At 37.0% G+C, this 23141-nt stretch overlaps 1 protein-coding gene across 1 annotated transcript in view; it reads right to left on the bottom strand.

The window, feature by feature from the left end:
- Positions 1–823: 823 nt before the first annotated feature.
- Positions 824–23141, bottom strand: part of LOC128553220 (uncharacterized) — a gene marked incomplete at its 3' end in the record, with an annotated part of 36052 nt that continues 13734 nt past the window's right edge. The window contains exons 2-3 of the mRNA XM_053534340.1: positions 8539–8887; positions 824–891 (exon numbers count right to left, since the gene is read on the bottom strand). Coding sequence (XP_053390315.1) covers positions 824–891; positions 8539–8884 — 414 coding nt within the window. The remainder of the gene's footprint in view (positions 892–8538; positions 8888–23141) is intronic.

Genomic DNA, 23141 nt, shown 5'->3' with positions numbered 1-23141 from the left:
TGGCATACTGACCTATTTTTTGACCCCACATGACCCAGTTTCAAACTTGACCTAGAGATCATCAAGACAAACATTCTGACCAAATTTCATAAAGACTGGGTCACAAATGTGGCCTCTATATAGTGTTAACAAGGCAAATGTTGATGGATGCCGGATGCCGGACAATGACCGTTCACAATAGCTCACCTTGAGCACTTTGTGCTCTGCTGAGCTAAAAGTTACATGTAAAAACATGCTCATTATGTCGACATTATTATTCTAATGATTTACAACCAGAAGTTCAATATGTTTTATTTATTCTAGATTTTACACTTCCATATAAGCAGTTCATGATGAAAATACGTCATAAAAAGCCACTTTTAAAAAATTCCCTATTACTAGCTCCAGCAGTCTCCACAGGTCGCTCAACACAACAAAAACGAAAATGTTGCAGCCTATTCATGGATGGTAGTTAAAATGCACGCTACCGTCCACGCCCTCTAGCCCCGGGTTGAGCAGAAATCTGGTGGATTAATATCAAGCAAATTCTTAACCTTTAGCCTGCTGGCAGCAAGTAATTCTGCCTTTGCAAACAGTGCAGACCAAGATCATGGTCTGCACAGTTTGCTACTCAGACAATACATTTTCAGTGAACATTCCTTTGATAAACAAGTAGTATTGCCCAAATTGAATAATGAACTAATCCATTTTATAAATTTAGCACAGTAAAGTTTAGAGAAGTGATTTGAAACAGTAAATAAACAAGGAACAAGAGCTAGACAGCAAAACATCTCTCCTAAGACTCCATGGCTATAATAAGTTCATGTAAAAAATCAAAATTTACCGCAGCTTCATTGACCTTTTTAAATATAATCTTTTTACTGTTGGCTTTCTTCCTTTGCTTTGCAACAACTGAAATAAAACGTAATATTATATTTTCACATTACATTATAAAAGGACCTATAAAAAAAGATACCCAATTGGGCTTAAGTCACTCATATACTGAGGATGTGACCTTTAGACACAAAGTTTGGTGAACATCCATTTGGCAGTTCATTAAAAGCTATATAAATATTTTTCTACTTTTTACTGTGGCAGCCAGGAGAACCATTTGAACTAATGTGAGAAAGGATCATACAAAGATGCTTCAGACAAAGTTTGGTCAAGATCCAGAAGGTGGCTCATGAAAACAAAAGAAATCGTTTGAATGTTTCTTTTTGTGAGTGTGTGGGAGGGTGGGGGAGCGGATTGGCTAGGTTTAACATCACACAAACAAAATTTTAGGACATACGACGATTGTCCAGCTTTTGATGTTGCAGGAAGACCTCATGAAGAATTTTATGCCCTAAACAAGGCTTGAACCCACATCAGTGAGGGGCAGGTGATTCAAAGTCAGCGACCTTAACCACTCTGCATCGGTCCTACCCCTATTTTTCCATTTTTAGCTCTGGCAACCTCTAGAAAGGGCCAGGTATTTGCACAAACTTGCGAGAAACCTGCAAAAAAAATATTCCAAGACAAGTCTTGTAATGATACATCAAGCACTCTGCTTTTAGCTTTGCCAGCCCATAAAGGGGCCAGGTGAAACCATTTGAACACATTTGAGACAAGACAATACAAGGATGATACAGACCAAGTTTGGTAATATCTATCAAGTGGTTCATGAGAAGTCATTTACTGTTGTTTTTTTTTTTTCAATTTGTAGCTCCGACAACCCCTGAAAGGATCCGAACTGAACTGTTTAAACAATGTTGAGAGGGAGCTATACAAGGATGCCATCCCACAGACCAAGTTTGGTGGTAATCCATAATTAGATCATGATAAATTGTTTAAGGTTTGTTTAATTTTGGTTCTGGCATCCCCTAAAAGGGACCAAGCGAAACCATTTGAAATCAACTTTTGAGGGAACCATACAATTGTGCTACAGACCAAATCTAGTGAAGGAGTGTCATTTGGTTCATGAGAAGAAGTTGTTTAACAGTTTTTTCTATATTTCACTCTGGTAGCCTCTTATTGGGGCCAAGCAGAATCATCTGAACCTGTCTGAAAGAAGACCATACTAGGATAGTACCTTAAACAAGAGGTTGTAGAACACGAAATGCCCCCCATTGATGCATTCAGTAACTGCACAAGAAACAGAAATTTTCAGGTCATTGTGACCTTGACCTTTGACCTACTGACCTAAAATCAATAGGGGTCATCTGCTGGTCATGATCAATCTCCAAATTAAGTTTCGTGATCCTAGGTCCAAGCGTTCTCAAGATATCATCCAGAAACTGTATAACTGTTCTGGGCCACTGTGACCTTGACCTACTGACCTCAAAATCAATATGGGTCATGTGCTGGTCATGATTAACCTCCTTAATAAAGTTTCATGATCCTTATAATAGGTCCAAGCATTCTCAAGTTATTGTCCGAAAACGGTTCAAATGTTCTGGGTCACTGTGACCTTGACCTTTGACCTACTGATCTCAGAATCAATAGGGGTCATCTGGTGGTCATGATCAACCTCCTTCAGTTTCGTGATCCTAGGATTAATCGTTCTCAAGTTATCGTCCGGAAACCGTTAAACTGTTCAGTGTCATTGTGACCTTGACCTTTGACCTACTGACCTCAAAATCAATAGGGGTCATCTGCTGGTCATGACCAACCTCCCTATCAATTTTCATGATCATAGGCCAAAGCGTTCTTGAGTAATCATCCAGAAACCGATTGGTCTACATACCGACCGACCAACATCTGCAAAACAATATATCCCTCCTTTTTAGAAGGGGGGGCATAAAAATCAATGAAGATCCATCAAATCATGAGAAAAAATTTGTTTAAATGCTTTTCTATTTTTAATTTTAGTGACCCATTAAAAGGGCTCTTTACAAACATGCAAATGCTACAGATCAAATTTGGTGATCTGATGATCTATCAAGTGGTTCATGAAAGGAAGAGATTTTATTACATGTTTTTCAGTGAATTATCGAAATATTAGAATGAAATATATCTGGTATTTTCACAGTGAAAAATATATTATTTGATTATATTTTTCAATGGTAAGAAACTATAAAATGCGTAAATTTAGTAAAAACATGAAATAACAAGACTTGAAGAGGGTCATGATGACACTGGATTGCTCACCTGAATAATATTGCCTACATGAACATGCAATTTGAGTGATGTTCAGGAATTTCAATTCTAAAGAAAGCTACGTTGTCTTTGAATATGGAGATCACCAAAATTGCCAATTTTTTACCCTTTCAGGGGCCTTTAACTCTGGAACTCATGGTGGAATATGGCTGGTTCAAGAAAGGAACCGAGATCTTAAGGTGGTACAACTTGTGTGCAAGTTTGGTTAAAATCCAATCATAACTAGAAAATGCTTTTGTAAAAAAGCGCATGTCTCCCCAAATGCAAAGTCCTATAGGCAAGAAGTCAAAAGGGGTCAGGAGCGAAAGTCAAAGAGACACTGATGGTTGGCTGCAATAGGGATCATCTACTTGGCATGTCCAGTCATCCCGCTAAATTTCAACACTCTTGGCCTAGTGGTTCTCAAGTCACTGTTCAGGCTCCTGTGACCTTGACCTTTGATCAAGTGACCTCAAAATAAATAGGGGTCATCTACTCTGCATGTCCAATCATCCTATTAAGTTTCAACATTGTAGGTCAAGTGGTTCTCAAGTTATTTCCAAAAAATGATTTTACATAAACAGACCACTGTGACCTTGACCTTTAATTGACTGACTCCAAAATCAATAGGGGTCATCTACTCTGCATGTTCAATCATCCTATGAAGTTTCAACATTCTGGGTCAAGTGGTTTCAAGTTATGATCGGAACTGGTTATCAATGTTCAGGCCCCTGTGACCTTGACCTTTAACGGAGTGACCCCCAAAAACAATAGGGGTCATTTACTCTGTATGAACAATCATCCTATGAAGTTTCAACATTCTGGGTCGCGAGGTTCTCAAGTTATTGATTGGAAATGGTTTTCCATGTTCAGGCCCCTGTGGCCTTGACCTTTCACAGAGTGACCCCAAAATCGTTAGGGGTCATCTACTCTTCATGACCAATCATCCTATGAAGTTTCATCATTCTGGGTCAAGTGGTTCTCAAGTTACTGACCGGAAATGGTTTTCAATGTTCAGGCCACTGTGGCCTTGACCTTTCACAGAGTGACCCCAAAATCGTTAGGGGTCATCTACTCTGCATGACCAATCATCCTATTAAGTTTCAACATTCTGGGTCAAGTGGTTCTCAAGTTACTGACCGGAAATGGTTTTCAATGTTCGGGCCCCTGTGACCTTGACCTTTAATGGAGTGACCCCAAAATCGATAGGGGTCATCTACTTTGCATGTACAATCATCCTATGAAGTTTCAACATTCTGGGTCAAGTGGTTCTCCAGTTATTGATCGGAAATGGTTTTCCATGTTCGGGCCCCTGTGACCTTGACCTTTGACGGAGTGACCCCAAAATCAATAGGGGTCATCTACTTTTCATGACCAATCATCCTATGAAGTTTTAACATTCTGTGTCAAGTGGTTCTCTAGTTATTGATCGGAAATGGTTTTCAATGTTCAGGCCCCTGTGACCTTGACCTTTGACGGAGTGACCCCAAAATCAATAGGGGTCATCTACTCTTCATGATCAATCATCCTATGAAGTTTCAACATTCTGGGTCAAGTGGTTCTCTAGTTATTGATCGGAAATGGTTTTCAATGTTCAGGCCCCTGTGACCTTGACCTTTGACGGAGTGACCCCAAAAACAATAGGGGTCGTCTACTCCAGCAGCCCTACAACCCTATAAAGTTTGAAGGTTCTAGGTCAAATGGTTCTCCAGTTATTGCTCGGAAATGAAGTGTGACGTACGGACGGACGGACAGGGCAAAAACAATATGTCTCCTGGGGGAGACATAAATATAACCGCTTTTGTGCAGGCAAGAACAAAATAGCCAATTTCTGGCCCTTTCATGGGCCCTAGCTCTGGAACTTATTGTGGAATATGCCTAGCTCAAGAAAGGAACCGAGATCTTATGGTGATACAACTTGTGTGCAAGTTTGGTTAAAATCCAATCATAAATGAAACTGCTATTGTGCAGGCAAAACTAAAATAGACAATTTCTGGCCCTTTCTGGGGCCGTAACTCTAGAACCCATGGTGGAATACGACTGTTTCAAAAAAGGAAACGAGATCTTATGGTGATACAAGTTGTGTGCAAGTTTGGTTAAAATCAAGACCAAAATAGCCAATTTTTGCCCTTTCAGGGGCTGTTAACTCTGGAACCCATGGTGGAATACGGCTGGTTCAAAATAGGAATCGAGATCTTATGGTGATACAAGTTGTGTGCAAGTTTGGTTAAAATCAAATCACAAATGAAACCACTATCGTGCAGACAAGACCAAAACAGCCAATTTTTACCCTTTTAGGGGCTGTAACTCTGGAACCCATGGTTGAATATGGCTGGTTCAAGAAAGGAACAAAGATCTTATGGTGATTCATGTTGTATGCAAGTTTGGTTAAAATCAAATCATAAATGAAACCACTATCGTGCAGACAAGAAATTGTTGCCAGAAGGACGACGCACGACAGATATCAAGTGGTCACAAAAGCTTACCGTAAGCCTTTGGCTCACGTGAGTTAAAAAGAAAATTTGTTTTACATGTAAGATCAAAATATCTTTCACTCATAAACACTATATCTTACATTCGTTTTCACTAGTGGCTATGCCTGGTTCTTGCACATGACACTCCATCTCACGATGGTGAACAATTGTGCCAAGTTAAATCAAAATCCCTCCATGCATGAAGAAGAAATGCTACAGACAAAGTTGTCATTCTTGAATCTGACCTTTGACCTTTAAGTGTGACCTTGACTTTAGACCTAGGGACCTGGTTCTTGCGCAGGACACTCCATCTCAAGATGGTTAACAATTGTGCCAAGTTACATCAAAATTCCTTCATGCATGAAGAAGAAATGCTCCGGACAGTCATTTTTGAATTTTACCTTTGACCTCTAATTGTGACCTTGACCTTAGACCCAGAGACCTGGTTCTTGTGCAAGGCACTCCGTCTCATGGTGGTGAACATTAAATTTTGTGCAAAGTTACATCAAAATCTCTCCATGCATGAAGAAGAAATGCTCAAGACAGTCATTACAGTCATTCTTGTATCTGAACTTTGGCCTCTGTGTGACCTTGACCTTAGACCTAGGGACCTGGTTCTTGCGCATGACACTCCATCTCATGGTGGTGAATATTTGTGCCAAGTTACATCAAAATCCCTCCATGCACGAAGAAATGCTCCGGACAGCGATTCTTGAATTTGACCTTTGACCTCTTAAATGTGACCTTGACAAAGTTTGTGGACGCAGCTCGCCCGCCAATGGCATTCCCATTATAAGTCTTTCAGACAGGCGTATAACAAGAGGACCATGATGGTCCTGAATCGCTCACCTCTTCCCACATGACCAAGTTTTGAGTATGACGTCGTTTTTTCTATTATTTGACATAGTGACCTAGTTTTTGAGCTCATGTGACCCAGTTTTGAACTTGACCTAGATATTATCAAGATAAAAATTATGACCAATTTTCATGAAGATCCATTGAAAAATATGGTCTCTAGAGAGGTCACAAGGTTTTTCTATTATTTGACCTATTGACCTAGTTTTCGAAGGTACGTGACCCTGTTTTGAATTTTAACTAGATATCATCAAGGTGAACATTCTCACTAATTTTCATGAAGATCTCATGAAAAATATGGCCTCTAGAGAGGTCACAAGGTTTTTCTATTTTTATACCTACTGGCCTAGTTTTTGACCGCACATGACCCAGTTTCGAAACTGACCTAGATATCATCAAGATGAACATTCAGATCAATTTTCATGAAGATCCATTGAAAAATATGGCCTCCAGAGAGGTCAAAAGATTTTTCTAATTTTAGACCTACTGACCTAGTTTTTGACCGCAGTTGACCCAGTTTCAAACTTGACCTAGATATCATCAAGATGAACATTCAGACCAACTTTCATACAGATCCCATGAAAAGTATGGCCTCTAGAGAGGTCACAAGGTTTTTTTTATTATTTGACCTACTGACCTAGTTTTTAAAGGCATGTGACCCAGTTTCAAACTTGACCTAGATATCATCAAGGTGAACATTCTTACCAATTTTCATGAAGATCCATTCAAGGGTATGGCCTCTAGAGAGGTCACAAGGTTTTTCTATTTTTAGACCTACTGACCTAGTTTTTGACCGCACATGACTCTGTTTCGAACCTGACCTAGATATCATCAAGATAAGCATTCAGACCAACTTTCATACAGATCCCATGAAAAATATGGCCTTTAGAGAGGTCACAAGGTTTTTCAATTATTTGACCTACTGACCTAGTTTTTGAGGGCACGTGACCCACTTTCGAACTTGACCTAGATATCATCAAGATGAACATTCAGACCAACTTTCATACAGATCCCATGAAAAATATGGCCTCTAGAGAGGTCACAAGGTTTTTCTATTATTTGACCTACTGACCTAGTTTTTAAAGGCACGTGACCCACTTTCGAACTTGACCTAGATATCATCAAGGTGAACATTCTGACCAATTTTCATGAAGATCTCATGAAATATATGGCCTCTAGAGAGGTCACAAGGTTTTTCTATTTTTAGACCTACTGACCTAGTTTTTGACCGCACGTGACCCAGTTTCGAACTTGACCTAGATATCATCAAGATGAACATTCAGACTAACTTTCATACAGATCCCATGAAAAATATGGCCTTTAGAGAGGTCACAAGGTTTTTCTATTATTTGACCTACTGACCTAGTTTTTGAAGGCACGTGACCCAGTTTCGAACTTGACCTAGATATCATCAAGATGAACATCCAGACCAACTTTCATACAGATACCATGAAAAATATGGCCTTTAGAGAGGTCACAAGGTTTTTCTATTATTTGACCTACTGACCTAGTTTTTGACGGCACGTGACCCAGTTTCAAACTTGACCTAGATATCATCAAGGTGAACGTTCTAACCAATTTTCATGAAGATCTTTTGAAATATATGGCCTCTAGAGAGGTCACAAGGTTTTTCTATTTTTAGACCTACTGACCTAGTTTTTGAAGGCACGTGACCCAGTTTCGAACTTGACCTAGATATCATCAAGGTGAACATTCTGACCAATTTTCATGAAGATCTTGTGAAATATATGGCCTCTAGAGAGGTCACAAGGTTTTTCTATTTTTAGACCTACTGACCTAGTTTTTGATGGCACGTGACCCAGTTTCGAACTTGACCTAGACATCATCAAGATGAACATTCTGACCAACTTTCATAAAGATCCCATGAAAAATGTGACCTCTAGAGTGGTCACAAGCAAAAGTTTACAGACACACGGACGCACGGACGGACGGACGACGGACGCTGCGCGATCACAAAAGCTCACCTTGTCACTTTGTGACAGGTGAGCTAAAAATGCAACAATTATGGTCTACATACCTAATTTAAAATTTCATAAACATGCCTTACCATTGACATAACAAGAACATACATGTATATACACATAATTATTACCTTCTCTAGCCAAATTTACTGCATTTTTCATCAAAGCCGTTTCAGTTTTATTAGACCCATACGACCAAATATACTGACAACGGATTTCTTCGCCTTTAGGTCCATTCACTGGAACAACCTGTATGACTCGGGCATTTATAACACCTCCAGCTTTTAAAAAGTTCCTTGAAACTTCCTGCAATTCTGTTGGTACTGTACCATTTACACTTTTTCCTTTCAACACTTCTACGGCACCATGAACTTGGCTGTGTCTACAATCTAAAAGTTCACCACGCCTTGGGGCCCAGTGCTTCTTGTGTTCAAAAAATCCACGTATTGTAAACCCACTCAGAGTATATTTCACCATTTTCTGGAAAAAAAAGTAAAGGAACTGTTGCTGATTTACTTATTAATTGTTCAGTGTATTCTCTTGATTTACTAACTATTAAATAAATGTAACAGTATTTCTAATTAATTATTATAAACAAATTTTTTTTTTTTTTAATATTTTGTTAATATTGACAATTCAACATTACTGTACTTGTTAATGCCACAACAAAAACGAGCTGTTTTTCAACTGGGCTGTTGTTGTTTCATTGAGTACTTATTTTGTTCGAGTACTTTTTACACTCAAATGGACACCAAGTGCTCAATGTTGAGAACAACAACAATGATTCAAATATAGCACTGCTAGTCTGTAAATGTTGCATATGAAATTTTGATATTGTTTCCCTTTATAGTTTTTAACTGCAACAGTTACTGCTCTCAGTGAAAAATATATAGACAGCGACACAATGTCTATCATTTATAAAGATATATATCTTAAGGTATTAGGCCCCTAATGGTAATGTTTAAAAAATGGCATTTGCTTGGTATATTCTTACAGTTGACCATGCTTCGCACTTTGTTGCAAATTTTAAAAATTTTTACCGTACCGTTTTTTATAAATTTTGTGTTATTTATGGTATTTCCTCCAGCTCAAAAAGAGAAAAATTTTCAAAGTGGGGGCCTTAATCCAAAAACGTTTGAAAAGGGATTCATTATACCATTATTTTTTATAAAAGGATGATCAAACTATTAGTTAACAACTATAAAACAAAGAAATAAAAGTGTCAATATCATTTTTTCAAGGTCCCCTTCAAGAAATGGTTTTAAGAACAGATTTCTATTTCCAGCATTGAAAAATTAAGGTCGAATCCCGTGGGTCTTTTTTGAATTTGCTCACTTTGTTTAAAAGTAACTGTGGGGCAGAGGTAAAACCACCTAATATTCTTCCACAATATGAAAATCTAAGAATGACGCAAAATAGAGAACTTACCGCACGTAACTCAGTATTTTAAAGATGTCTAACTCTACCCCTTCTATTTCAGAGGTAAATTCACTTTGAACAGAAAGAAATCCTTATCAAATGAATATTTTCCACTTTTGTACAATAAATGAATAACAAGTCTTGAAAGAAGTAAAAACTCACTAGATAAAAAGAAAAATAAGGGAAAAAAAATTTGGTCCCAGTGAGACTTGAACCTACGCCCCCCTGAAAATTGCTGTCAATGTAGGATTATGTAGAAATTGAGTACTCTTCAAAAAGGAGATACTCTATTATGGGCCTAATACCTTAAATGTCGATGAAATTCATATGGTTCTCTTCACTGTGTGACATTAGCAAGATATTTTAGAACAAGTTTGTTATTTTGAAAGTATATGACTGAAATGTTTATTCAAAAGCACACTACAGTACATTTTTTAATGTTTTTCACTATCTTTAAAAAATACACTTGTATGGGATACACTATATGGAATTATGATTTTAGAGTGCTGCCACACTTATTCATAATTAGATGTCACACAATAACAGCTGGTTGTTAAAAAAACAAGAGGACCATGATGGTCCTGAATCGCTCACCTATCTCCACATGACCCAGTGTTCAACTGAGTATGACATCGTTATTTCTATTATATGACATAGTGACCTAGTTTTTGAGCACATGTGACCTAGATATCATCAAGATAAAAAATTCTGACCAATTTTCATGAAGATCCATTGAAAAACATGGCCTCTAGAGAGGTCACAAGGTTTTTCTATTATTTGACCTAATGACCTAGTTTTTAAAGGCACGTGACCCACTTTTAAACTTGACCTAGATATCATCAAGGTGAACATTCTCACCAATTTTCATGAAGATCTCGTGAAAAATATGGCCTCTAGAGAGGTCACAAGGTTTTTTTCTATTTTCGACCTACTGACCTAGTTTGACCGCACATGACCCAGTTACGAACCTGACCTAGATATCATCAAGCTGAACATTCTCACCAATTTTCATGAAGATCCATTGAGAAATATGGCCTCTAGAGAGGTCACAATGGTTTTTCTATTTTTAGACCTACTGACCTAGTTTTTGAACCCACGTGACCCAGTTTTGAATCTGACTTAGATATCATCAAGATGAACATTCTGACCAATATTCATGAAGATCTCATGAAAAATAGGCCTCTAGAGAGGTCACAAGGTTTTTCTATTTTTAGATCTACTGACCTAGTTTTTAACCCCACGTGACCCAGTTTCGAACCTGACCTAGATATCTTCAAGGTAAACATTCTGACCAATTTTCATGAAGATCCATTGAAAAATATCGCCTCTAGAGAGGTCACAAGGTTTTCCTATTTTTAGACCTACTGACCTAGTTTTTGACTGCACATGACCCAGTTTCGAATTTGACCTAGATATCATCAAGGTGAACATTCTCACCAATTTTCATGAAGATCTCGTGAAAAATATGGCCTCTAGAGAGGTCACAAGGTTTTTCTATTTTTCGACCTACTGACCTAGTTTTTGACCGCACATGACCCAGTTACGAACCTGACCTAGATATCATCAAGCTGAACATTCTCACCAATTTTCATGAAGATCCATTGAGAAATATGGCCTCTAGAGAGGTCACAAGGTTTTTTCTATTTTTAGACCTACTGACCTAGTTTTTGACCCCACGTGACCAGTTTTGAATCTGACTTAGATATCATCAAGATGAACATTCTGACCAATATTCATGAAGATCTCATGAAAAATATGGCCTCTAGAGAGGTCACAAGGTTTTTCTATTTTTAAATCTACTGACCTAGTTTTTAACCCCACGTGACCCAGTTTCGAACCTGACCTAGATATCTTCAAGGTAAACATTCTGACCAATTTTCATGAAGATCCATTGAAAAATATCGCCTCTAGAGAGGTCACAAGGTTTTCCTATTTTTTAGACCTACTGACCTAGTTTTTGACCGCACATGACCCAGTTTCGAACTTGACCTAGATATCATCAAGGTGAACATTCTGACCAATTTTCATGAAGATCCATGAGAAATATGGCCACTAGAGAGGTCACAAGGTTTTTCTATTTTTAGATCTACTGACCTAGTTTTTGACCCCACATGACCCAGTTTCGAACTTGACCTAGATATCATCAAGGTAACATTCTGACCAATATTCATGAAGATCTCATGAAAAATATGGCCTCTAGAGAGGTCACAAGGTTATTCTATTTTTAGATCTACTGACCTAGTTTTTAAACCCACGTGACCCAGTTTCGAACTTGACCTAGATATCATCAAGATGAACATTCTGACCAATTTTCATGTAAGATGCATTGAGAAATATGGCCTTGAGAGGTCAGACAAGGTTTTTCTATTTTTAGACCTAATGACCTAGTTTTGACCCTACGTGACCCAGTTTCGAACCTGATCTAGATATCATCAAGATAAACATTCTGACCAATATTCATGAAGATCTCATGAAAAATATGGCCTCTAGAGGTCACAAGGTTTTTCTATTTTTAGACCTACTGACCTAGTTTTTGACCCCACGTGACCCAGTTTTGAACTTGACCTAGATATCATCAAGGTGACAATTCTGACCAATTTTCATGAAGATCTTGTGAAATATATGGCCTCTAGAGAGGTCACAAGGTTTTTCTATTTTTAGACCTACTGACCTAGTTTTGAGGGCAACGTGACCCAGTTTCGAACTTGACCTAGATATCATCAAGATGAACATTCTGACAACTTTCATAAAGATCCCATGAAAAAATGTGACCTCTAGAGTGGTCACAAGCAAAAGTTTACGGACGCACGGACGGACGACGGACGACGGACACCGCGCGATCACAAAAGCTCACCTTGTCACTTTGTGACAGGTGAGCTAAAAAAACCAGCCAGTTTTTTTAGTGGTAGTACACATTTATACTGTACATGTTTATCTATTAACAGTGTGTACTATTTTAAACCTACTAAATGCATGGTTCAACTTAATTTCATGTTTGCATAAACTATATGAAGTAATTGTTCATGTTTTTAAATATGAAATTTGGATCTAGTATACCTTTAAACACACATCAAACATGACAAACAATTCAACTTTCTTATTTAGCATGAAAATAAAAAGCATAATTAAAATTGTAAGTAATATGTGAGTTTGTCACTGTTGATCACAATTTCATCTGCTGATTGGTAATGAAGTACAGGGTTTTTTGGGTCCGGGTTTTGCTCCGACTCAATGGAATAATAGATGGTAAATGAAAACCACTACACTTTTTAGTGCAAAATGGCAAATAACAAAAATTAGTGCAGCTATAACAAAGCGCATGAATATCATCAGGACTATTTACGGCTATTTTTATATTAACGGCTATTTTTAGAATGCAGTCGCCAGTGACGTCATCAATATATGTCATGTATACCGCTTGATTAAGTTGATATACACAACAAACACGATTGCTTCTGAGAAACTATTCCAAATAAAAACTTGACGGAAACCGTATTCCAAGGGCGAAGTTTCGCTCAAATGATATAAATGAGCATTCAGTATTTGAGCTGAAACTCTGGCTTGAATGTGGATTACCTAACCGTGGAGATAAACTGAAAGTTATAGTAGAAAAGGTTCGTAAAGTATAACGTTCGCCGTTCAGCAACACTTGTCGTGACTTGATTACACCTGAATCCGTAACTTATAATTGCAGATTCGAATGCTCCCTTTCATTTTTTAAACCTAGATTATTTTGTTGCATGTACATCATAAAGAGTTTTAAGACAGGAAAGTGCACAGACTGGAAATTATACACTGTTTTTCAAAGAGCCTACTGACTATAGTATACTGTATTTGAATGGGACTAAAATTTCATTTTCTTTTTTTTTTATTGAATGGCTGCATAATGTCTCTAAAGTAGCTACGGAAATCTTCCTTTTTTGTAGATTAACTAGTCATATTAAATTTAAAATTAATCAAATATATCATGTATATGTAGCAGAAAAAAAGTTTTGCACATGTGTTTTGTGTCAAAAGCTAGAACATGAATTTAACACCCTATAAATATTTATCACTACATTTTATGGTCAAACGAACAATCGATTTGTCATTCATTCACAGATGTATAAGTTCTATTATCGGGTGTCCTAAGTAGCTCAGTTGGTAGAGCGTTGGCGCATTAAGTCGTAAGTCCGAGGTTCGGGTCTAGGCTGCACAACTTTTCCTTAGACTGTTACATTTGGAGGTTCTACTGAGATGTTCACCCTTGGAGCCAATGCAGAACAAAGCAGTTTGACTGGGGTGTGCATCTGAATTTGGTTAATAGTCTGCGTCAGACATTAGCAAAGAGAGCCAATTTTCTTGCAATAAGTGGAAAGATGTGTAGCGGTTCGCGTACTGGTCAGCCATTGTAGCTCAACTGGAAGAGCGTAGGCATGGTAAGCTGAAGGTACGAGTCCCAGTCTAGGCTGCACATTTTTTCTGAGACCGTTTCATGATGATAAACATGACTTTCATCTGTTATCAAAACTGACTAAAAAAGTGGTGGTTGTATGTGTCCGTATATCATGTGTAATTTGTTTTTATACTGCAAACCACGTACTTAGTTTGCAAAATATGTTTAAATCAACCACGTACTTTGTTTGTAAAATATGTTTTCATCTTATGAAAACAGAATTTATGTGCAGCCAGCATGTAAACTTACTTGTGTTACATGCAAGCTAGGGGTCTGGTAATGACAAACGGACCCCTGGGGCCTCCATGGCTAAGTGGTTAAGGTGGCTGACTTCAAATCACTTGCCCCTCATCGATGTGGGTTCGAGCCTCACTCGGGGCGTTGAATTCTTCATGTGAGGAAGCCATCCAGCTGACTTACAGAAGGTCGGTGGTTCTACCCAGGTGCCCGCTCTTGATGAAATAATGCACGGAGGGGCACCTGGGGTCTTCCTCCACCATCAAAGCTGGAAAGTCGCCATATGACCTATAATTGTGTTGGTGTGACATTAACCTCCCCCCCCCCCCCCCCCCCCCCCCAAAAAATAAATAAATAAAAAAATAAAACAAACAAACAAACGGACCCCTGGCGGTGCGGCAATCAAATTATGTACTTGTAGTTGTACTGCTATGTACCATGTTAACAATGTATATGATATTTGCTGAGGAAAAGCTATGATTTATTGTCATAAACATAGTTTTTGTTAAATATTTTATGTAAACAGCTCTCACTTGGTGACATTAGTAACTGTTATAATCTACTCTGTTAGTAGAATGAATTAAGCAATGCAACAATTCCAAGTCTAAAATATTAAAAGTAAAAGTTTAACTTTATTATTCTAATGGCAATAACAAATGCGAAATAAATGTTGTTACCACTTTTGTTACCTGTACATAATTATGCTAGCTAGCTTTTATTTGAAACCAAAATTGAACCATTTGACCAAACATGTTATTGATGAAAAAATGGAGCTCAGTATCTCAGTTAAAATGTACATACTTATACAAGATTCCAGAAACATAAGTTTCAAATATTGTGATTGATTTCCTATAAGATGAAAAGTTAATCAACTACTTGTCAAGTTTATCATTTCAGGTGTTTATAGTGTATACCAGTAATAATGTTGAAAGTTTTAAGACAGACATTGTTATTTCTGTTGACAAGGGAAGTGGGTATGAGCAGAAAGTAAGAGACATTTAACAGACTGCGAAAAAGGAGTTGAACGATCATTCCAGTTTAACTGACCAGTTCTTCCAATAACAGTCTGGAAGATACAAGCGCTTTTGTTATTGATTGATATATGGAAATATTATTGAATCTGCAAAAGTGACTGTTTCTGTTAAGCTCTGACAGACTCAGTGAAAATGATGAGAACCTAAACAAAGATTTCCATAAACGTTTTTATTTTTTTTTTTTAATATGAAAAAATGTACTGTATGTATGAATTTAATGTACTATATTAAATAACTGCATTTAACAGCATTTTGTTTGTTTTTATTGGCCAAGATAAAATGTAATTATTTTAGAAATATAAAACAAGTACTAATACAGATGCTAAGACTTAGAAAAAAAGATGTAATTAATTTGCTGGAAGCCACCATATTGGAATTAAGCTTTATCTAAGTGTTGTATTGTCATACTACCGGGCATAATTTGCAGTGCGGCGCTGTCACATGTTTGGCAAAAATCTTCTAAAAGATGAATTTCATTTACAAGCAGGTTCTTTGTTTTCTTCACAGAAGTGCTTATTTATTTAGCAAAGTTGGTCTAGCACTTTCTATTTTCTTATGATTGCACGAGAAATCCGTAACAACACTTTGATAAAGGATATTATAAAGGATATTACATGTGTCTTTTCATATTGAATTTTTAAACAAGTTGAATAATATAAAGAAATGCGCGGCTCTGCCAAGCATTAATTACGGTACATGTTAGCGTTTCCTATTGAAACAACAAAAAATCTACTTTCTTTCACTATAGAAACAAGTCAATTTGACCAATTCTCAAATATATTTTAAACAATATCGACATCAAAACTTTTAATACTCTAGTGTATTATCATTTTTATTCATTGGCTTTATTACACTCCCACCAAGTCAAACATGTGATCAATTAACATCTCTGAATCTGAAATGTTTTAGCTGTTATCAAAGGAATCCGAGAAAAAAAAGAAAAGAAAATAAATAAAAAAAAAAAAATTATCACTAGTTAAATTATCATATTTTTCGTATGAGAACGAATTTGTTTGGGTGCAAATGAAAAGTATTCAAAAGCATGTACTCTGATGACTTATATTGCTGTTGTATGAAATATAATACTGGCATTACAGGAAAAGAGTGATTGAATTCAAGTTTTTGAACTCTGAAATGTTTTTGGGAAGTTCATGAAGTTGAAATATTGGGGGAAATATTTGCATGAAGCCTTTGAAATTTACTATTTATGCTGCTGTAACATGTTAGGGGAGTTAGATGCACGCTGTCACAATGGTCATATTCCACATTGTTGTCCTGTTTACCCTTACCCTGCTCAATTTAAATAATCAATATTTCCATCTTTGAATCTGGAAATACTACCATTAATTGTAACAAGAGGGCCATGAAGGCCCTGCATCGCTCACCAGACCTATTGACCTAAAGATCATCAAGATAGTTTCATTAAGATATGGTCATAAATGTGGCCTCTAAAGTGTTAACTAACTTTTCCTTTGATTTGACCTGGTGACCTAGTTTTTGACCCCATATGTCTCAGATTCGAACTTGACCTAAAGATCATCAAGATTAACATTCTGACTCAGTTTCATGAAGATACAGTCATAAATGTGGCCTCTAGAGTGTTAACAAGCTTTTCCTCTGATTTGATCCAGTGACCTAGTTTTTGACCCCACATGACCCAGATTCGAACTTGACCTAAAGATCATCAAGATTAACATTCTGACTAAGTTTCATGAAGATATAGTCATAAATATGGCCTCTAGAGTGACAAGCTTTTCCTTTGATTTGATCCAGTGACCTAATTTTTAACCCAACCTGACCCAGATTTGAACATGACCTATAGATCATCAAGATTAACATTCTGACCAAGTTTCATTAAGATATGATCATAAATGTGGCCTCTAAAGTGTTAACTAGCTTTTACTTTGATTTGACCTAGTGACCTAGTTTTTGACCCTACATGACCTGAATTCTAACCGGACTTTGAGATCATCATGAGTAACATTCTGACCAAGTTTCATAAGGATATAGTCATAAATGTGGCTTCTATAGTGTAACAAGCTTTTCCTTTGATTTGACCTGGTGCCCTAGTTTTTGATCCCAGATGATCCAATATCGAACTCATTCAAGATTTTATTCTGACCAAGTTTCATTAAGATTGGGCCAAAATTGTGACCTCTAGTGTGTTAACAAGCTTTTCCTTTGATATGACCTGGTGACCTAGTTTTTAACCCCAGATGACCCAATATCGAACTCGTCCAAGATTTGATTGAGGGTAACATTCTGACCAAGTTTCATAAAGATTGGGTCAAAATTGTGACCTCTAGAGTGTTAACAAGCTTTTCCTTTGATTTGACCCGGTGACCTAGTTTTTGACCCCAGATGACCCAATATCAAACTCGTCCAAGATTTTTATGAGGGTAACATTCTGACCAAGTTTCATTAAGATTAGGCCAAAATTGTGACCTCTAGAGTGTTTACAGTCAAATTGTTGACGACGGACGGACGACGACGGACACAGGGCGATCACAAAAGCTCACCTTGAGCACTTCCTGCTCAGGTGAGCTAAAAATAGATGCTAACAAAAAGATACTAACTGAATGGCAAGCAGTACAGATCATGATCAGACTGTTCAGATGTACATACTGATTATGATCAGACTGCACAGTTGTGCATGCTGATTGTGATCTACACTGATTGCAAAGGCAGAATCAAGCATGATATTCAGCATCAAATGGTTTCTGATACATATTTAAGATATTTTATTTTCACATATAAATTTGAAAAGCTTTTACTTTATCTTTACCTCTCTTAATATTTAATACTTAATATTTTTAACAGATTCAAGCTGTTGTGCAATATCTTCATCTACCATTGCAGTCATTAAACACTCCAGTGACAGCTCCAGTTTCCTCAGATGTGTCCAGTTTCTCTATCCTGCATCGACATAGTCGGGGGCGCTGTCTCCAGTGACAGCTCTTGTTAGCTTTCGTAATATTCACTGCAAGTGAATAGTCTTAATCTGGGACTGGGTTTTCCCAAATCAGTGTAGGTACACATATCGCAAACTTGTTTAAATTAAATGTGTGAGTTAAACCTTTAATATACAAAAATTATTTGAATTGACAATCCAAACTGATACTATTTACTAAAGACAAATAATTTATTTTTTTTATGTTAAAGTCATTATGTATAATAGGATTCATACAATAATGTTGAATTTGTGTTCGTTTGTGTGTTTAATATTTTGACATATTTCAAAGCTACAAAGTAAAATCTGTTTATAAACTGGTATGTTTTTTATTTGTAACTACAGCGCTAGCATGAATTTTGGAAATGCCAGACATAAACCCATTTCTGGTGTAAATCTTAGGGTTCGTACAGGCATTGGAAAGTGCTTGAAAACGAGCTGCATCTTAAAAAGTGCTTGAAATGTCGATCAAATGGTAGAAAAGTAAATTTACTGATTCCTGTTGTGATTTACTGACAATTGATTTCAAAATGGCAAGTGCCATTTCAAACTGAGTTGGCTAAAGGATTAAAGATGGTGCAGAAAGGAAAAAGACGTCCACAAAGCGCACTGCTGAGTTTGTAATAAAAAAATTGAAAAAGTTCCATTGGCGAAAGTTATGAATAATATTTATGGTTTAAACAGTTTGATAAATGTGTTTCAAAGTAACAACACCAAAGAACAAGAGCTGTCGGAGGACAGCAACGCTCGACTATTCAACAGCCTTGTCGATTGAATGAATACGAAAGTCGAAAAAGGGGCATAATTTAAAAAAAGCAAAATAGGGTTATGGAACCTGCATAGTGCTTATCAGCTCATGACAGTGGACAAGTGTGTGAAGTTTCAATCCATTCCCATTAGAGGGTACTGAGATACCAGCTTACATATAAGAATTTAACCCAAAACTCCTAAGTTTAAAAAGGTGCATAATTTTGTAAAATGCAAAGTTGAATTATTGACCCTTTGCACTGCATGTCATATCATGACAGTGAACAAGTGTGTGAAGTTTCAATCCATTCCCACATGTGGTTGCTGAGATACCAGCTTACATACAAAACTTAACCAAATCGGGACGCGGACGTGGACACAGACGCCGACGCGGACGCCGACGCATGGGCGAGTCCAATAGCTCTACTATTCTATGAATAGTCGAGCTAAAAACTGTAACAGTCTCAAAAATTGGAGCGCGGTACAGGTCCTTGAAAATGCCAATTTGTCCTTGGAAAATCCTTGAATTCAGTTCCCAGATTTCTGTATGAACCCTGGAGATTATTCTGCTATGTTAAAAAATACAGCTGAATTACCCTGACCAATAAATACTCTCAGTGCTTTGATTTTCCTGTGCAAGTAGGTGGTAGGCCTTTTTTTCCCCTCATTTAGCAGTCAGGGGTGTAACTGTTTCAAGTTATCACAGTTTATAACCCATTTGTGTTACCGCCTATACTTTCACAACTTGTTTCAGTTATCATAAAATATTACAAAGCCTTTCTGTGCCAATTCCTCATTTTGAATGAGACTAATGCAATTATTTCCTGAATCCTTGAACTTTTATCTTTCCAATTATGCAGTAAAATGTTTTACACAAGGCTGATAAGGTTTTACGCAAAAGTTTTAAAGCTATAAAACTCTTAACATCCCATTATGCTTATCAGGTCATGATCAGACTAAAAGAGAACTTGATTAACCACAGTTTGCTGCTAATTACACTTTAAAGGTCACTTTGTGAGAACAGCAAAGACTTTTTTTGAATAACTTACCTGAGTTAACTATATTTTTATAACTAATACAGGTTATAAAATGCTTGAAAAGTAACTGAAACTAGAAAATGCTTTTGTAAAAAAGCGCATGTCTCCCCTAATGCAAAGTCCTATAGGCAAGAAGTCGATAGGGATCAGGAGCAAAAGTCAAAGAGACACTGATGGTTGGCTGCAATAGGGATCATCTACTTGGCATGTCCAGTCATCCCGCTAAATTTCAACACTCGTGGCCTAGTGGTTCTCAAGTCACTGTTCAGGCTCCTGTGACCTTGACCTTTGATCAAGTGACCTCAAAATAAATAGGGGTCATCTACTCTGCATGTCCAATCATCCTATTAAGTTTCAACATTGTAGGTCAAGTGGTTCTCAAGTTATTTCCAAAAAATGATTTTACATGAACAGGCCCCTGTGACCTTGACCTTTAATAGACTGACCCCAAAATCAATAGGGGTCATCTACTCTGCATGTTCAATCATCCTATGAAGTTTCAACATTCTGGGTCAAGTGGTTCTCAAGTTATTGATCAGAACTGGTTATCAATGTTCAGACCCCTGTGACCTTGACCTTTAACGGAGTGACCCCAAAAACAATAGGGGTCATTTACTCTGCATGAACAATCATCCTATGAAGTTTCAACATTCTGGGTCGAGAGGTTCTCAAGTTATTGATTGGAAATGGTTTTCCATGTTCAGGCCCCTGTGGCCTTGACCTTTAACAGAGTGACCCTAAAATCGTTAGGGGTCATCTAGTTTGCATGACCAATCATCCTATGAAGTTTCAACATTCTGGGTCAAGTGGTTCTCAAGTTACTGACCGGAAATGGTTTTCAATGTTCAGGCCCCTGTGACCTTGACCTTTAATGGAGTGACCCCAAAATCGATAGGGGTCATCTACTTTGCATGTACAATCATCCTATGAAGTTTCAACATTCTGGGTCACGTGGTTCTCTAGTTACCGATTGGAAATGGTTTTCAATGTTCAGGCCCCTGTGACCTTGACCTTTGACGGAGTGACCCCAAAATCAATAGGGGTCATCTACTCTTCATGACCAATCATCCTATGAAGTTTCAACATTCTGGGTCAAGTGGTTCCCTAGTTATTGATCGGAAATGGTTTTCAATGTTCAGGCCCCTGCAGGGTTTTTTCTCACCATTTTGGGAACATGACCCATACCCCTGGGATTGGGAATTTTCGCGGCATTTTTGCCAAATTGGGAAAAAGTACAAATTTCAATATCCATTCTTGTTAAAGCCAAAATGAACACAATTATGATTTTTATGTTTAATTAACTGTAACTCAGTGTGATAAGATTTAAGATCAATTTCACGACTTTCATATTCTTGAAACAGTCAACAAGTCAACCTGGTAAGCGATGATGACTTTGTGGATACATATCCTCATCAGACTGACCAGTGACTCTTGGCTAAGTCGACTTCGTGCAGCCGCACATAGGTTCTTCGTCAAACTAAGTTACTAACACTAACAAGCTTTTGATAATGAGTAATAATTAAGGCTTTTAGAATTAAATAAAAAATAAATGATGGATCGGATTGTCCTACAACAGATTTTTAAAAACAATCACTGAATTAAGCACAACTATAATAAATCGAAGAGAAATTAAGTCACTGTCATCTTACACAAATATATAAAGTTGAATGTTTTAATGACTGTAAGTCTGAAAGAAGTTGAGTCAATCATTTTTCAACATTTTTTTCCAGCAATTTTTATCTGCTGACAGAAGTCACTAGGATATTTCACTGTGCTACAGAAGGCGATGATTGCATAACATTTCACCATTAAACTTCAAAATGAAAATTAAACGCTAGAAAGCCGTCACACATAACAGGATAAAGTATGCTTGAACGTTCGTATCCGAAAAGATGTTATCCGAATTCGGTTATTAATAAAACCCGGACCGGCCCAGCCCGGCCCAAACCACGGAAATAGCCGATTCCGATTGTACGGAAACCACCGAAAATTTACGGACGGAAGGCTAATATAATTACGAATGGTAATACCGTCATCTTAATCAAGGCAAATTTATGTATATTTTATTTTATTATTACAAAAGTAGAAGCAAAGTATTTAATATTGATGATACGTATGTTTGATGAAGTATTGCACTTGACATAAGCAAAGACCTAAAATAACAAGATATTTGAATCACATTCAATCAAAGAAGTAATACGTTCGGCAGTCGGTAACGTACAGACACGAGATAGCAGTTTGCAGGATACTTTCACTCAACAGAACTGGACAGGCTAGTTAATGGTGCGTCGTTATTTCACACCTAACGATGTGACACTAGTTTTGTAGTACAGCGAAAGGGTCTATACCGTGCACTGGAAGTATTTATGAATTTGGTTGCCCGACCAAGATAGCGTTTTAGCATATTAAGTATTAATTTAATAAAAATATATTGCCTTAGGAACATATGAATATAAACACTCTTATTTTAATGTTGTCAAAGATCTGCATTGATAAGTACACATTTTGCGAAAATTAATTAGAAATGTAAGTTTATGAAATTATTATTATACTCCTTTTGCCTATCTCGGACCAAGACAGATCGAAAATAGATGAACTTCGAAGCTATGCGCTGTTTTCATACTTGCCATTTGTTTCAGGTTGTTGAAGTATTCAAATTTGAATATAAAACTATAAATTATATCAAAAGCTAAAAAAATAGTCCACTTTTTACATTTTTTCATATTAAAGGGAGACAATTACAAAATTTCATAAAAAGTATCGAAGTAAACATTTCCAGAAGAGGTATAACTCTGTGTAATAAGTCTTTGTTCCTGAAATACAAGAAAACTGAAAAAAAATATCATAAAATGTTGCTCAAATGATAAATCATATG

Source organism: Mercenaria mercenaria, unplaced genomic scaffold (genome assembly GCF_021730395.1).
Source record: "Mercenaria mercenaria strain notata unplaced genomic scaffold, MADL_Memer_1 contig_3599, whole genome shotgun sequence".
In the NCBI taxonomy this organism is placed as follows: Eukaryota; Metazoa; Mollusca; class Bivalvia; order Venerida; family Veneridae; genus Mercenaria; species Mercenaria mercenaria.
This window is presented reverse-complemented; position numbering and strand designations above follow the sequence as displayed.